Genomic DNA, 17654 nt, shown 5'->3' with positions numbered 1-17654 from the left:
TTCATTCCATCCTCCCCTCCACCTGAAGGCCTATTCCAAAGTGTAGATTTCAGCTAGTTCTCCATGACAGATATGATACTAACTTTTTGTTATAAAAATAAATAATTATTTTGTTTACATTAGGGTTCATGCAAGCATATATACCTTTTCCTATATGTGGTATGTACAAACAGGCATCAGTTGTTAGAAATAGCCAATGTTATTTTTAAAGTGGTATAATACTCATGGAGTGCTTAGCATGCGAGTGATACATAGTAGGTGCTCACTTTTCTTGTCTCTATTTCAAAGCTTTTCCTTTCAGAAGTTGCAGTAATTTCATTCAATTTTGTAGCCGAATTGAAATGCATCTGTTTAGCCTGCATATTAGAATAGAACTTTATTTCACATTTAATGTAATTACCTAATTGAGAAGATTAGAGATGTTTAGTTACCCTCCAGTTATCTAGCATAGAGAAGAGACCCAAACATTTTGAAATAAGGTGCAGTAATGGATGTAGTTTAGGGTCACTAGGAAGCCATTCTAGGTAAATCCTGGGGACAAGTATGGTATGATGCCCATTAAGGAGCACCCTTGGGAACCCAGCAGAGTAGGGAAGGAGGTACCGGAGCCAGACTGCTTTCTAGGCTGGATGACCATCTCAGCTGACCCCAAGTGGGTCTGTAGTGATGAGTCACCAAGTGTGGACCACCCTGAGAAGCCCTGTGACCTGGGGGACCAGCTCCCTGTAGCTGAGCTAATCCCTGTGGGGCTAACATAGCCAGGCTCTCTGACAACAACATCCAGCCTACAACAGCAGGTCTTTTGTTGACAGAGGATCCAGATGGAGTTTGGCAGTAAGAGCATCACAGCACAATGGCTTTGGCACAGCACATCTCCCATATGGGGGTGTGTGGTGGAGGAGACATTGGTCTAGGACACCCATGTAGAATGTCTAGCTCTGACTGTTAGGATGCTCAAAATGGAAACCTTAAAAAACGCTGTTATCAAGACAATGATTTTTCAGCATCAGAATCCAGTGCAGTATTCAAAGCATCCTAAGAATGAAAGAGCTGCTGTCCATAACTAATACAGTATTTTGATGCCTTGCCTTTTGCTCTGCTCATGTACTAAAGGGTTTTGTCCAAACTCAGATTGCTTAAAAAGCTTGTAGATCTCCAAGACCACCATCTATTGGCACTTATATAACCACGACAGCACCATTACTGATAAAGTGTTTCTCTATTTCCAAACACTACCTACACCTGAGCAGCCACTTCATTTAATGAAATCATAGAGTTGCATTTCTTCAGACACCAAAGAAATGTTTTGACACTAGTTATAGAAGTTAAGTGTTCTTTATATCTATCTAGTTATACGTATGAGGTGTCCCCAGTGTTTGTATTAGTGGAAGAAGCAGTTCTGAAGAAAATGATTGAATTTATTGGCTGGCAAGAAGGAGATGGAATATTTAACCCAGGTGAGTACAATTAGTTACAATTAGTTATTTCCATCACTCTTGCACTATGAGCATCTAAAAATGTATTCAGTTGAGGAACAACTCACAGTAGATTTACAGATTACAAAAACAAGTTGGATATTACTAGGATATGCTACTAGGTAATCATATAGTTTGTGACTCTCTCTCTAGAGAGATAATATTTTTCACAAATGACAAGTAAATGAGATACATATTTACTGAGATGTTTATAATCTAGGGTTTATATCTAACACAGATCAATATATCTGCTATTGGGGGTTTGGAAAGGCTCTGATGAGTCTTTCAAATTTTTAAATCAATTTTATCTGACCAAGTTTCTAAATTACATTTGCTCGTCCTACTGTCCTTTGTTGGAGCCAAGAATGAGCTTGTAATATCATTTTAAGTTTATCAGCTAATAAAGAATATTATTACTTAGAGATTTGGGTATTGGCCATAAGTCCAAGGCTGCTAGACTGAAACTTACATGTTGGAAGAATCCTAGAATGACATTATAGTTGGAAATACTTTTCTTTGCTGAAATTGAAAGGTTCTGGAATTGGAGGGTGAGGAGTGTACAAAACTAATATTCAGCATAGTGGATGGGGATGGTGTTTATTCTATTTACTTTTTGTACAAGTACTCAGTTTAGTTATCCCTCTGTATTTCTCTGCTTTGCCCCCATTTCAGCTTTAATATGTTTTGGGGAGGAATCTCAATGTGCGTAGTGTGATTTGGTTATTAGCCGTTCATGCTTGCCTCTGCATTCAGGACTTAGGGTGCTGTAAAGTCATGCTGTAAATATGATGTTCTAATTTTGCTCCTGCAGGTGGATCAGTGTCCAATATGTATGCAATGAATCTAGCTAGATACAAATACTGGCCTGATGTTAAGGAAAAGGGGCTGTCGGGGTTGCCAAGATTAATCCTTTTCACATCTGAGGAGGTAAAATATTATTCTTGATATCAGATACAGATTTTCTGAGAATGAACTATTTTAGCAGCATTGTTTGCTTGAAGACTGTTGTTGTGACTGTCCTGTCCATAAGTGATTAATATATTTATGTATAGTGTAATACTGCATTCCAAAGGATATACTAATGACCAGGCATTGAAACTCCTGGCCTCCCAATTTTATACATTAATTTTATTTCAAATTTCTACTCTGTATCATTTTATTTAGGGAAAGAATATTTAATTTGAAAGTAGTATGGATTTCTGTTGAGTGTCTTCTTTCTTAGACCTTTGATGATCACTACTGATCTCAAATATGTTATCTACTTGTAAAATTGCTCTGATTGGCTAATATGAAGGTATATATTTCCCTTTCAAGTGGAAAAGGACATATTCAGCAACAGTGAACACGTGCATACTTATATATAACTGGGTGTCGCCATACTTAGTTCTCTTTCACTTTAATCTCCACTAAAGGAGGGGGACAGAATACGGGTAAGTGCACTGGCTTTGAGCTAAGATGTGTACATTACATTCCTATCTCAATCGGCAGCTATCTGAGTGACTTTGGATAAGTCGATTGACTTCTCTGTGCATTGTTTCCCTCATTTATAAAAATGAGAGGTACTTATATCTAATAAATTATACACAAGCCCAATAGCGTAGATCTTATGACCACACATTATAGCTTGCACATCTCAGCAGCTTTGCTGCTCTTGGCTGGGTTCCCTCCTACGCCCAAGGTTTGGCTGGCCCATTATTAATCTGGAAGTGGTTCCCCTATGTGATGCCGGTGATTGCCCTCTGCTCTGTGTGCTTCCAGCAGACAGTCTCTGGATGTGTACTGAAGGCAGTGCTACAGGTGCAGGTGACAAGAACCAGACCTTGAGCTCTAATCTCAGACCTGGCACACAATCACTTCTACCTTATCCTTTGGGAGAGTAGGCTATACCCCCGAACTCAGACTCAGAATGGAAATTTTTGCAAGATCATATGGGAAAGGGCTTCATACCAGGAGCAGTGAACAGCTGAGGGCTTTGAAAGCACCCAAGTAACCATGAAATCATCGCTGATGAGTAAGTCATTGCTAACATTAAAGTTACTGCATTCAGAGTAGGATCTGACACACAACAGTAAGAAGTGTTCACTATTATTAATAGGAGGAAAAGCATCCAGCTACGACAAGGTAGGCAGAGATAGAAGGTTCAGCCTAAGGCAGTTTTTATCTGAGGATTATCTTTCACATTTTTCTTTTTCTTTTTGATTCCAGTGAGTCCCTCTGTCTTTTTGCCACTTTTGCTTCCTCTGTGTAAGGTCCTGCTCATGGCATTTGTCTGTGGTTCTGCTGCATGCTTATGCTGGGCTATTGTGTTTTAGAAGAAAGGTCATAGATGTAAAGGACCTTTCTGAACACATGGTATCAAGAGCACATGCTGTACCTATCTGTGGTCAATTTTTGCAATACAGTGAAAAAATACCAAGCATGAGCAACCTGAAGAAGGAAAATGTTTCTTCACCACACCCACGCAGACCCTGCTCTGCAGCTCCTCCCTTTTTCTGATCTGCGAAAGAGATTTGGTTCAACGCACTGGCATTAAATTAACTTATATTTTAATGACCAGCTTCTTCATTTATTATAACAAGATCCTTTATTTAGCCAAGAAAGAGTTAAAGAATGTGTTTACTAAACAATCTTAAACCTGTAGTAGCCTTTTTGCTGGACCTCCATTGTTTTCTTGTAGGCCTTCCCTCCATGTCACGTGACGTGTTCCTCTACAGTTGAATTAGGCAGGCATTTCCAGACTTTATGCTGCCCCAGATTACTCCATCCTTCTCTTTACCATCAAGTATAGAATTGTGGACCCACCACTGATGGTCTTTATGCTGACTTTAATGTTTTGTTCATAAGGCAGCTGTTAATAAGTAAAGACCTGCAAGATCATGATAGAGACCTCTGTCCCATCATTGTATCCAAGATAGCCTCTTCAGTGCTAAATGCAATCAAATTGAAGGGAGCTTTTGGAGAAAAAGCTTATAGAAAGAAAGAAAAGAAATACTCAGAGGTCTTTAAGAGAAGAAATGCATAACGCCTGTATGACTTGACTAACACTTTGGTATGAATTTCTTGGATTCCTGTAGAAATCCTAGGTTTGTAAAGGTCCTGAGGACTTCAAATCATTTTTGAACTCAGCAGGAAGTAATGATCATTGTCTACCACTAAAAAGAGACTCTTACCTCCAGCCAGGGTATGGGAATAGTTCTTCTTTAGAGGGGCTCCAGGTGGGACACAAGTGAGATGTTTGCAGTGAAGGTCTCAGGATTGCGTCTCCTTTAACCCTCTTGCCTACATTGGGTTTGAATATTATTTCAGTCCCTCTCGACAGGCAGGAAGGTGTCCCTTAAGCTGAATGGCCGAGCATGAGGCTGAAGTCACTCCATCTGCATTCTAGCTCTGGATTCTTTAGGAATTGAATAAGTTGTACAGTTTTGGAAAACACCTCTGAGTATTTCTTTTCTTCCTTTTCTAAAGTATAACATTTATAAGTTCTGCTTTTTTCTATAAGCTAATTTAAGCATCAAATTAATCAGGACTAGAAAGGATTTGTGTTTCCAGTTTCAGTGCACAGAGAGGAGAAAGCAGAAGTTCATTGAAAAAGCCAAGGTCATGGGGGGCAAAAGAAAAGTAACACCCTTTCACGAACTACAAAGTACAATTTTAGCTTCCGGCTCCCTCATATGGGTACTTGCCATTTTATCTTTATGGAAATGAGCACCCACTGAGATTTTTGAGCCTTTATAGATTTATGGAACCTATGGTGAGGCTGGGTCTTAGAACAACTGACTTATCTTTTGCCAGTGCTGGGAACAACCACCGTTTGTTCCTAAATGCAGATGTTACTTCTGAATTCCAGCCTTCTGGGCTTTTCCTCTCCTTGAAACTACTCAGCATGTCTGAAGCATCTCTCTTTCTTTCTCTCCCCTCCCAGAAGCCTTTTCCTTCTCTGATGCTTTCAGATAGTTAAGCTTCAGTTTTTCAAACTTTTTAATCTGTCCCTGTACATTTAAGATTGACATTGGGCTGTGCTTTGTCCTGAGGTGCTGAAAGATAGCTCCACTGAAGCTATTCTTATTCTGATGACAAGATTTTGATCCTGTGCATCTATTGGTTGGAGATATTTTGCTATTTCTCTAGGGTAGGGCACTGCTATTTTCCTTATAGTCAGATGTCAGTAGGGGTAAGCTAGCATTTATCATTGGCTGCTCCGTTTCCAGAGCCCAACTGTCTGGTGAGAAATAATTTATTTTAGATGTTTTACCTTAGCTACAGCAGAGGTGTTCCCACCAACCAGCACTGGCTGGTGTAGCTAGCAGAGAATTAATTACATTTTCATATACGTTATTGCTCTTTACTATGCATATGTTCTTGTAACAACCTAAAATAAATGCATCCTACAGGCAGTTTGGATGTGTCCTATTTGATCTTTGGAAATTAATTATTTAGGATAGTTTCATTTTTCCTGATGGTGCTACTTCTGCATTTTATTTTTACAGAGTTAGAAAAAGAGCTCCCAATAAAACTCTCTTGACAAAAGAAGGAAAAAATTACCACATTTGAGGGAATATATCAAGTTAAATGTGAAGGCATGACTACTTTTATAATGTATTCATACCTACAAATTAAATTACTAAGGTTTTTTTGGTACGATAATATCCTTTAGCACCTTCATTCTTCTGGCATGAAAAAGAATTAATTGACCACCTGTCCCCAATAATACATAAAGAATGACATCTCCAACATTTGCATGCTAATTACCTTATAGGCTCCATGTGGTGGAGGGAAAAGGTCCAACAATCTATACTACGTATTACTATCTGCCCCTATGAAGTAGGTCGGATCCCGTTCCAGCCTTACTATCAGCCTTACCGGAGCCATAGCTGAGTATTTGTCTATAACTTAACACTACCTTTGTTCTTCTGCTTTTAGCCACATTCCTGAATGTCTGATTGCAGCCTTGTGTTCAGTATTAACTGAAATCAGTCGAGTGTCTGGTCAGCATTCATAACCCATGGTCTGCTCCTGGAAATCATTAAGCTCTTCTCCAGTCGGTGAATGTGATCTCGAGATACGGTCTAGCTTTCTCCTCAGAGGGTTTGAGTCAGTCGTGCACTAAGATTCTAAGATTCCACTAATAGTGAGCCTTACTAGTAGCATCAAGAAAATTTTTTTTCTGTTTTTATTATGAAAGATAATAGCTTCCAGGGACCAAGCTTGTTCTGTAAGGTAGGCACTGCAGTAAACCCTTCAGGTGCATTAACCCCTTACCTTCTATAACCAGCCAACAGAAGAGGAATTGCTAATGAACTACTTAGAAATTAGTAAAATGAAGCTTAGAGGATGCACCTTGCTTGTTCAATGCTCTGTGAATTCTGGCGAATATGAGCACAAAGTCCACATTCTCTGTAGACTAAGACCCTCAAGTAGATCACTGTTTTCGTGCAGATGATGCTGTTCTACAAAGCCCCACACCCATTTAGACACAAAGGAATGCATTTTTCATGCTGTCCAGTACATTTGTCTCTCTCCCTTCCCCTCTCCCCCTTCAATTCAGTGTCATTACTCTGTGAAGAAGTCAGCGTCTTTTCTGGGGATTGGCACTGAGAACGTGTGCTTTGTGGAAACAGATGGAAGGTAATGGGGATGGGACTGGGGGCTGGTGAGTGGAGGGTTAATTCATGCTGTTTAAAAAGTAGCGTCAGTGCCTGTGAACGAATAATATAACTGACTTTTAAATTTGTACTCCTTAGAGGTAAAATGATACCTGAGGAATTGGAAAAGCAGGTCCTGAAAGCCAGAAAAGTGGTAAGGAGGGAAATAGGGAAGGAGGAAGGGAGGGAGGGAGGGGGAGAATGAAAGATAGGGGGGAAGAGGAGGGTATACAGTGAAATCCAATTTTATATGTGGGGCAGAGAAGAGGAGAGTGTGCTGGAGTTAAAGTAGGGAAACTCATTTATGGATGTTCTACTTCCGGGTGCTTGGTTCACTATGTTCTGTGGAGTTTCTCACCCCATGTGGCTGGAGCCTGTTAAAATAATGCCATGACCATTGTTCAGTATTCCTGGCTAGAGAAAGCCCTAAAGATGACCCTAGCTTCTCCAGCAGAGCCCCAGCATCCTCTTAACTGACTCCTCCCTCTAACCAGTGTGAAGGCTAAACCTGGGCTGCTTTCAGGATGACTCTTGATTCCTTAATCAATCTGTGATTCTAGTTGCTTCCAACCCAAAGCCTGTATGTGAGTAGCACCTCACAATGGGGCCAGGTGTAAGAGTTCAGTGGCAATATGTTTCCTGGATTGAATAGTTTAAGGTTGAAATGTCCATTATTGGATAAGCCAAGGAATAGTGGTTTTCTGCAGTGATCAAATAAAGCTGTCCCAACACCTGCTTTTTAAAGAGAGGGCTTCTTATTCTGGTGCCAGGCACTTTGCTTGCTGGATGGATCCAAGCCTGCTGGGTGTGGTGCTCCCTTGGCACCGCTTCCTGCCCTGGCATGTTCCTTCCTGCTGTTCATGGAGATTCAGATCACTGCTCATGGTGGCAGTGCAGTCAGGTGTGACCTAAGCTGGGTACAAGCACATCTGTCCTCACAGGGGCTCCTACGCTGAAACCTTGAGTCGTTTTCTTCTCAGTTTTAATATTGAACTTATTTCATTATATTCTTTATATTTTTCAAATTTCCATAAAAACCACCTACAGTTTCATAAAAATTGCTTTGAGGGCATGCTAATTGATATGCTTAATTTTAAGTCCATTTAAAAAAAAATGCTTGCTGTGATTGTGGATGCCAAGGCTTCAGGATTGTATCCCTGAGCGTACATGCGTCTTTAACATTCTGATGGCAAGTAGATGGGACCATTTTAATATTCTAATGACAAGGTGGTGTAGCTTATCATATTTCTCTTGATTTGCGGGTAAAATTCCACAAAACACTTGTGAGTAGTTTATTGTGCTGTGAACCATAGATAGTGCTTTCTAGTTTTAGTTTCAATGTTTACTACAGAATCGCCTACTTAAAAAAAAAACTTTCATTTTATCATGAATTCTTATTTGTGGGAAACACTGTTTGTACTTTTTTCATGGTTCCCATTACTGCTTCCTTATTTCTTCCTTTCCTTCTTCCCTTTCCCTTTCCACACTCTCGCTCACGCTCGCACTCTCTCTGTATCTCTGTCTCTCTCTTGCTCTTTTTTCCCCCTCTCTTTCTCTTGCTCTGTCCATCTCTGTCTCTGCCTCTCTCTCTCTCTCTCTCTCTCTCTCCCTCCCTCCCTCCCTTCTTCCCTCCCTCCCTCATCTACACACCATCCCTTCCCAACACTGCTAGAGCAGTGTGAAGCAAACTCCAGATTATCCTCAAGTGCCATTCATTTAATAAATAGTTGAGTAGATCTGTAAAAGATAAGTCTTCTCTCAAGCTTGGCATGGTGGTGCATGCTTGTAATCTCAGCTCTCAGGAAGCCAAGGCAGAAGGATTGCTGCAAGTTTAAGGTCAGTGAGACCCTGTCTCAAAAAACAGAGAATGAAAAAGAAGGTACAATATCTTAAAAATAATACTTTCATCAGATTTTAAAAGTAGTAACTTTATTTTTTTATTTAAAATTAAAAAAATCATTTATTTATTCATTTATTTGATTCAATATCTTGCTACCCATCTCAGACTTGTAGTGATCCTCCTGAATCTCAGCCTCCCTAGCACTGCTTGCATGGCGTGCCCGGGGTTCCAGGGCCTGCATGGCATGTGGTGCAGGGGATTGAATCCAGGTCCTTGTGCTTGCCAGGCAGGCTCTTAAACCAAACTATCTCCCCAGGCCCTAAAAGTAGTAAGTTTCTTAATATTATTAAGTATTCAGTCAATATTAAAATCTCTTTACTGACTTTTTAAATAGTTGTCTTGTTTAAATAGTCAAACAAAAACAAAATCAAGGATTGAAATGCTTTGCATTAGTTGACATGTCAGATAAATCTTTCCTAATCCATCCCTTCCTCCCTTTCCTCATTTTTACCCCAATAGTGATATGCTATAGAAGCCAGGCCCTTGTCCTGTAGGGGGCCTTGTGGATTTCACTGAGTGCACCTGAGACTGACACCCTGAGCGCTCCCTCCTCTGCGCTCTGAATTTCCTGTGAAGCTCCATGAGATCAAGCTGGGATTTTAGTCAGGAAGGCTTCACTGTGTCCTTCCACCCTGAGACAGCCCAGTCGGTGTCTGCTGCTGAGCGACACCCGTGGGTGGCATTTGGTACACTCAGCTCATCCACCACAGGCAGCACCCGTGAATTTTGCTGCTATGGACCATCATTGTTCAGAACCATTATTTCACTAAGTGATGTTTTGGTCAACGTGCTGTCTTGTCCCTTCTTTATTTATTGGCCGGCATCTTTTTCTATAAAGAATTATGTGTCCTCATCTCCATTTGATTTCCCCAAGGAAGCAACTCGGAGAAGCACAGCAGGATACATGTTTTATTTTTTCCCTATCATTGACTAATTTTCAAAATAGTCACTTCTTCCTATCCTGAATTTAGTCCCCTGAATTGCTTTTAGTATCATTAGCAATTCATATATCTACCACAGTGGGTTTTACTCCACTGCCAGCATTATTGTTCTGTTGTGCAAATATTTTTGTGTTGGCAATGAAAGCATATGAAACTGAAATGATTCTAAAGAGGAGAATTTTACAAAAGATGTTTTTAAAAAGCAAAAATGGCCTTAGACACATATAAAAGGAGGGCAGTGGAGTTACAGTCAATGTATCTCCTAAATTTTCTTTTAAATCAGAATACTTGAGCCTAGGTTGACCACAGACTAATCTTGCATCCATCCTAAGATAATAATACATGATGTGCAGTTTGTTTCTTGCAGTAATTTAGGCCTAATTACTTTCAGACTTTTACCTGTGTTGTTTCAGATGAAGGAAATAGCACATCACCATGTTCTTGTTTTACTTTTTTTTTTCTGGGAATCAACTCTAGCCGTGGACAAACCCTTAAAAGTGACTTTTGTTTGTTGCATTATAAAGACAGTAAAGTCCACAAAATAGCAGAAGTCCTAACATGATTATTGATAAGCACAGGCTAGTATGATCTCAGAATATTTCAGAGGTATTTGTGAACATAAGCATCTGAAAGGACAAACTTTTGTAGAGATTATAGCTCTTTGGCAGCATGTGATTCATACTGGAGTTTCTCATTAATACCATAAGAAAGAAAAATATATGGAAGATTGCAAAAGTTTAATTTCTAGCCCTCATATTTATAGCAGGATTTTTTTAAGAGGTGAGAAAAACTCATTAATAGGCTATAGTAGCTTGCACAGGTATTATCTCATGACTGTCAGGATGTCACACAGTTTATGAGGAAAAGCCCAACCATTAACGACACATTAAACAGTTACAGTAAATTACTTTCTCTGTTGCTCTGAATGATTGATGTCAATCTGTTCTCATTTCATCTAGGTCACTGACATGATAAAGACTTAATCTGTTGTGGTTGAGGACAGGGAAGAATTTGCAAAGCCCATGGTTCCCCAGGGGCTCTGTCACCTCCTGACCCGGCTGTGAGAGGTTTGGGGTAGACCCAATTGAATCACAGCTGTCTCCCCAATGGCAACTGGATTCCTTATGTGCTACCACTTTGACTCCCGAGCATCTCAATTTGGAGATGTGGGGCCAGGTGTACTTGCTCTGCCCCACTTTCTGTTGAGAAATAACATCTTTCTGTCACAGGTCAGTTAAATTGGAATGTCTTTGGTTCAAACACAGCCACACTAGCATCAAAGGCCATAAAATGTGCTGCAGTAAATATGTGTTCATGATGACAGTGAAGAAAAAATGGCTCTGTGCTAAACAGAGGTAAAACGACTTTCATAGGCAGCAGAGTGAGATTGCCTCAAGTGTTCTAGAATCCTTAGATTCTACATGCTCCCCACAACCCCACATTGTCTGTAAGTTTTCCCCTCAGTGTACTGCTGGAGTTGTAAAGCATCTCTACCACACCACACTGGGATTGATATATTTGGAAACAAACCTCCTGTCCTCTTCCTCTGCCTGCTTAGTGTAAAGTCCCCTCATGGCGCCAAAGTGCCTGGTTAGTGTGGCTGTGAACACCATTCATGCCTGTGCGTGCTCCACACTGTCCCTTTTCTCCTCCATTTCTCACTGACATCTGATCGTTCTACAAGATGCAGCACCTTCTTTATGAGGAAGAATAACCAGGGTAGGAATGATGCAGGCTCTTTTCCAGAACATTCCAGTGAATTTCTCTGTTTCATTACCCCTGCAGAGAATGCTTTCACTTGCCTTATCCTCTAATCAAAGTTTGCTGAATCTGTATCAGGCAAGGTTTATCCCTCAGCTGGGTGTTTTTCTTCCAAGCCCATTTCTTTTTGTTTTGGAGAAGGATGACAATACCAGCATCATGTGGGCCTGTGTATTTCCCCAGGCATTAATGAAGATCATACAGAATGTCAGCTTGCCATGCTGTTGAGTATACTCCCTTCTTACCTAGGCCATCTTTAGCATAGAAAATATTACAGGAAAAAAATAAGAGCAATAATAACAAGACTAAGTATTGAGCTGGGACAGGAGATGGCTTTCCTTGTAACATTTTCTCAGGTTCTTTATCCTGTCTGTAACACAAGAGGCCCACCTATAGTGTGAAACTTTAAAGACACCCAATTGAATTAATGATTCTTCCCAAAGAAGTCATACACATCTCTGGATTTATCTTTCGTATCTGCTAACTTGCCACAGGACATAGTTCGTGGCAACAGTGACATGCTGTGTGTGGGTTCTTCTCACAGGGGGCAGCACCATTTCTTGTCTGTGCCACCTCTGGAACGACTGTGCTGGGCTCTTTCGATCCCCTGGATGAAATTGCAGATGTTTGTGAGAGACACGGGCTCTGGCTCCACGTGGACGTAAGTGTGCACGCATTTGTGGAATGTCCTGATCTTTCTGTAGCTTCTCATGCTTTCAGAAAATAGAAGTGAAAACCATATTGCTTTTAGTTGTGTTTCTAACATGGGGAAATTAACCATGTCCTCCGCTCTAAGGGATAAAGCAGAAGAGGCCAAGGCAAAGTAAATTTTGATCCAGTTTTCTGGCTTCCAGTTTACCTGCTGATCTCCCATGAACCATCTTTTTTTGTCCCCTGAATCAGTAAGACAGCATGGTCAGGAACAGCTTTCAGACAGTGGGATCAAGAGACTTTGTTTTTAGATTATAATCTGCCTTTTCGTCATTGTAATTTCAGCTCTTGAGATTTCAGTTTCTTCATTTACAGAAGGGAAGGACTCATGTGGTCTTTATTGTCTCACTTTAAAATTATACGACTCTGATCAGCCATAAAATTTTTTAAAAACCCTGCATTACATAATTGCATGATATAATTAAAGCAGGTTTTATCTGGATCTACCATAGATAATAATTTGAGAAGGGAATAGGATAACTTACATTCTTTCTCATTTTCTAACTTGAAAGATTGACTTTTTTCTAATTAATTTTATGAGTCCTTGGGTTATTCATAATAAATTTTTCCTTAAATTAAATATAACTTTTAACAATCTACTTATCCAGGGTTAAAATGTTCAATTCAGACATTCAGAAATGCTTGTTAAGCTTTCCGATTTTCCTTCTTTCATTTTTGATTTTTATTTTGTGAAACCAGGAATTAATTTGTTTGCTTTTATCCAAGAAAAGGAACAGTTGTATGTGCAGATGAGACGTTAGAGACCCTTCTTCAGGTAGGCAAATGAGTTAGACCCTCCACATCAGGAGAAATATTGTTTGACCTATTGAACAGACCAAACAGCATTTGAGGGAGGTACACACACTTAAGGTTCAGATGATTTTATGCTTTCAGAGTAAAGTTTCTATGATATGGTATGGAGAGAATTTTTCAACAGTTCAAGGTTTTCATTAAGTGTATGTTAATATTCGGTAAAGCAATTCTTCAGGTAATAAAAGCTCACTACAGTCAGAGGCTCCATAGCATGCCAGTAGCAATACTTCAGGTAGATTATTTGTGACTCCTTTAAATGCGATTTTAGTATTTGTATCTGTTCCCATTTCAACTTATGTCTTATTGATTTTTATAGGCTTAGAAGCATAACAATACATTATGTCCTAAAAGATATTACGAAGGGAATACTTCCTTCACTGTGGAAATGAGGAGAAACAATCAAATGCATCAGTAGTTATGCTTAAATACTCTACTCTCATAAAAGAAACACTGCATATGGATTATATACTTAATGGAAAACAGAGTAACTATATCCATGTTTAAATTGGGTAGGATATTAAGAGATTTATTCCACTTAGAGACAATTGTGATTTATAAGTAGGAGAGAATGAAAAGCTGTGTAGAAAAAATTAAAGGTTGGAGTTTCAAAGAAAACAATTTTAAAGGAAACATTTAAGTTCCACTAAAGTATCTTATTTGTGTAGAGTGGGCATCTAGAGAATGCCTATAATGTGAGACTTAATTTATCATAAGGTGTTCTGTCCAATTAAAGAAATGAGTTAGCACCAGCACTTTGGTAGCGCTTAGCCACTCTGTACTACTGCAGGTATCACATCTGCTGATAGAATTTTGTTACAGAAGTCTATAGCTTAATTGAAGAAACTTCATATATCCTTGGTTACTCATTTATTTATAATTTATTTAATTTATGATTCATAACTTTGTTTTATGACTTTATAAATTTTAAAGGTAAAATATTAATAAAATTTCAGCAATTGTTTTGACCTAAATCTTATATTTGATGTTATCTTAAATTTGGTAAATTTTATGCATTTTTAAACAAATGAAGAAGAAAAAAACTTTAGTTTTGTGAGGCTTTCTGGCCTCCAGTATCATTTTTTGCCTGTCAGCATGAATGTGATTCCTGCCTCTATGTCAGACCAGCTCAGGGTGGCCCAGCTCTTCTGGGAAGCAGAGGCTGTTGGCTTCTCAAAAGCTTCCTCTTTGCTCACAAATTGTTCATACCAAGGCCCAGGCAAGATTGCAAGTATTGTGTCTCAAAGGACTGGTTTCAGAAGCTGTAAAATCTTGATTCCATTCCTTCTTTACCCCTCTTTCAAGAGTGTTTCTCCTGTTGTTTTATTAATTGTTTAATTAAAGAGAAAATATATAAAGCGATATACTGTGGTGCTTATTATGAAATATTAACGCAGTATATGACAGGTTTCCATAGAGACACAGTACAAAGCTTCTACATCATGTAGGTGGTTGGGTTCATGTGTCTTTTTAAATTGTTGAGTTAAGAATTTAGAAAATGGAGCACAAAAGTAGGATATTGAAAAAAGATATTTTTTCTCTATTTAACCCTTGTGAGTAATAAATTTGAGAACGAGCAATTTCTAGCCCTGTAACTTTGTTAACCAGTGAACTAATACCTTCAGAGAGGTTGTGTGGTTTAAATCTTGAGTCCAGCTCACTGGGGTTAGGAGAATGTCTTGACTTTTATGGAGAGAAGGAAGCAGAGGGAGAGCAGACAGAAGGGTGAAGACAGGTGGAAAGAGAGTAAGTGGGGCCAGACAACATTTGCACCTCAACCCTTGCCCTGGTCTCACTGGCAGCTTCTCAATAAGGTTTAATGATAAAAGTATTGAGACAGGTAGGGAACTTGGTATGAAGGGTGTGTGGCGAAAGGAGACCCAAGCATGGGCAGTGTCCTAATGTTTGAGAACACATCTTATAATCTAGATCCTGGAATCACTAATCAGTAAACCATGGTAGCATGTTTCTCAATGCTGAAGGTAAGTGTTGCTGAAACCTGGGCGTAGTCACACATGGTCTAACTTGAATCCCAATGGGGAGAAAATACAGCAAGATTAACGGTTGACTGCCACCCCCAAGTCATCAGCCCTTCCCTGGGAAACTGGGATTCAACCTTCACCAACCCGGAGTCTCATCAGAGCTGGAAAACCTTAGGGGACCTCATGGAATGGAGTTGAACATAAAGTGAAAAAAGAGAATTTTTTTTCTCGGTTTAACTCCTTTCAGTAATAAAGGGAGAGTCCTGGGACTAAATTTAAAAGTGCTTTCACTCGGAGTGAATTGTACAACCCAGTGAGTCGTAGGCCCAGTCCTGAAGGAGAGAGTAGGTTTATAATGGGATTTAGGGTCACTCAGGTGCTTGTGCTTTGTTAGCTTCCAGTCGTCCCAGCTCTGGTAATACTCTGAGAAGCACCGCGATGCCTCATGTTGTTCGTCTCCCACATCCTAGCTGCACACGGTCTTCACACTTCTTCCTGTTGTTGTCAGGATCTGTCTTTATAGTCTATGGTTAAAATAGGAGATTTTGGTCCCTCCCCTAGGGAATTCTTGAACGGCTCCATTGCCTAATGAATTTCTATTGCGTTCCTTCCCAAAGCCAAGCATCCGTAAGTCATGATAGATAAGTATTAGGACAAGAAAATGGGTTTGGGATCCCAGATATGATTTTTATTGCCTGTAAGACTTTGAATAATTTATGTCTTCTAAAACTTAATTTACATTAAAATGGGGACAACCATCATTCTATCCTGAAGAGGTCGCTGTAAGATTTAAGTCAACATGGAGCTCAGTGCAGCTCCAGCGAGGCCTCTCCAGCCCGCCCTGCAGCCCTCTCATTGTGCTGGAGATTAAATGCGGGCGTCTGTTCAGTCTTTAAAGACCGAAGTGACCCTTGTATTTCCATTGATTCCTTGCCCTTCCTTCCAGACCAACTGATTAAGGGATTTCCTTTCATCCTCTTTTCTCAGCTCCCCTCTCCTGTGATCAAAAAATGTCTCCCTACAGTGAATAACATCCTCAATTCCTAACTTTTGTCTCTCCTATTTTCCCACTTGCAAATTGCAGATATTTTTCAAAACCATTTGGCTAAGAAGGTCTAATTTCACCTAACGCACACCTGTAGCCTCTGTCCGCTCTGTCAGGAACATGCCTTAGCCACTGCTTAGAACTCAAACCTTTAGCCTCGACTCATCACACAACATGAATGACAAGAAGTTAGCATAGTGAAATTTTATCTCTTTTGGATTCTGGGCTTCAAGGGGACGTGGCCTTCACCGTTTAAACCTTGTTTTCTCAACATAAAGTTCAATGTTCAGCTAAAAGGTCAATTTTTTATAATGTATGTATTTATATTCTAAGGCTCAGTGGGGCTCACCTGTGATGATGAAATTAGAGCCAGTGATCAAAATTCCCTGGTGTGGGGCTGAGGAGATAGCTTGACACAGGCCTGTAATCCCAGCAATGGGGAGGCTAAGACAGGAGGATCACTACGAGTCAGAGTTGCTGGCAAGACCCTGTATCAAATACATAAATAAATAAAAAATAAATATAAAACATTTTTAAAATTCACTGGTGTACATGTTAGCAAAATTAGAAAGAAAGAAAGAAAGAAAGAAAGAAAGAAAGAAAGAAAGAAAGACACCAGATTGTGCAGATTGAAATCATCCCTGAAGGTTTTCTATGACCACCCATTGGTAAAAAGTAATGTTGAATAATGGTTTCTTGTTTATATAAATATCTCCACAGGCTTCTTGGGGTGGCTCAGCTTTGATGTCAAGGAAGCACCGCCAGCTTCTGCATGGCATCCACAGGTAAGTGGAGTTTCCTAGCTTGCAGCTGGCTTTTATGTAGAGAAAAGACCTCTTTGGACTTGCCCTTCCAAGCGATATTTTAAAAACAGGCCCCCCCAAAAAAGTAGTTGTTTTGCTAAAATAAAACAGTAATAAGAAACACTTTCAAATTTTTCAAACCTCAGACAAGGCCTCCTATGGAGCCTCCTACAGAGCTGTAACTTGGGTCTGGGAACTAAGTGCAGGTGGGTGCATCAGAGAGTAGTTGTCTTTCTGCCAACAGAAACTAAATGGGCTCCCTCCCAAATCTGCCCCTTTCTTTGTTCATCATAATAGGGCCAACTCTGTGGCCTGGAACCCACACAAGATGCTGATGGCTGGAATCCAATGCTGTGCTCTACTCGTGAAAGGCAAATCTGTGAGTCTTCCTCTTGTGGCTTTGGGTACTAAGAGGTTAACTCATCATGTTTGTAGAAAGTCTCATTTTTACTTATTTGTTGGTGCTCTGGGTGAGGTGTATGAGGATGACTAAAGTCAGTGTTGATGATCTTGAAAGACAAACAGGCTTATCAAAAGGGCTAGTGGTGCAGCTCAGGTAGTTTTGTGAATCTGATTTAGGTTTG

At 39.8% G+C, this 17654-nt stretch overlaps 1 protein-coding gene across 3 annotated transcripts in view; it reads left to right on the top strand.

Moving 5' to 3' along the window:
* Gadl1 (glutamate decarboxylase like 1) overlaps positions 1-17654 on the top strand; it is a 150302-nt gene that overhangs the window by 24501 nt on the left and 108147 nt on the right. For all 3 annotated transcript variants that reach the window (XM_023718537.1, XM_012515347.2, XM_023718538.1), the window contains 7 exons: positions 1351-1457; positions 2287-2402; positions 7021-7100; positions 7217-7271; positions 12264-12380; positions 16988-17052; positions 17368-17449. In XM_023718537.1, coding sequence (XP_023574305.1) covers positions 1351-1457; positions 2287-2402; positions 7021-7100; positions 7217-7271; positions 12264-12380; positions 16988-17052; positions 17368-17449 — 622 coding nt within the window. The remainder of the gene's footprint in view (positions 1-1350; positions 1458-2286; positions 2403-7020; positions 7101-7216; positions 7272-12263; positions 12381-16987; positions 17053-17367; positions 17450-17654) is intronic.

Source organism: Octodon degus, unplaced genomic scaffold (assembly GCF_000260255.1).
Source record: "Octodon degus isolate 3935 unplaced genomic scaffold, OctDeg1.0 scaffold00059, whole genome shotgun sequence".
In the NCBI taxonomy this organism is placed as follows: Eukaryota; Metazoa; Chordata; class Mammalia; order Rodentia; family Octodontidae; genus Octodon; species Octodon degus.
The sequence above is the reverse complement of the archived record's forward strand: the minus strand, read 5'-3'. Positions and strand labels throughout refer to the sequence as shown.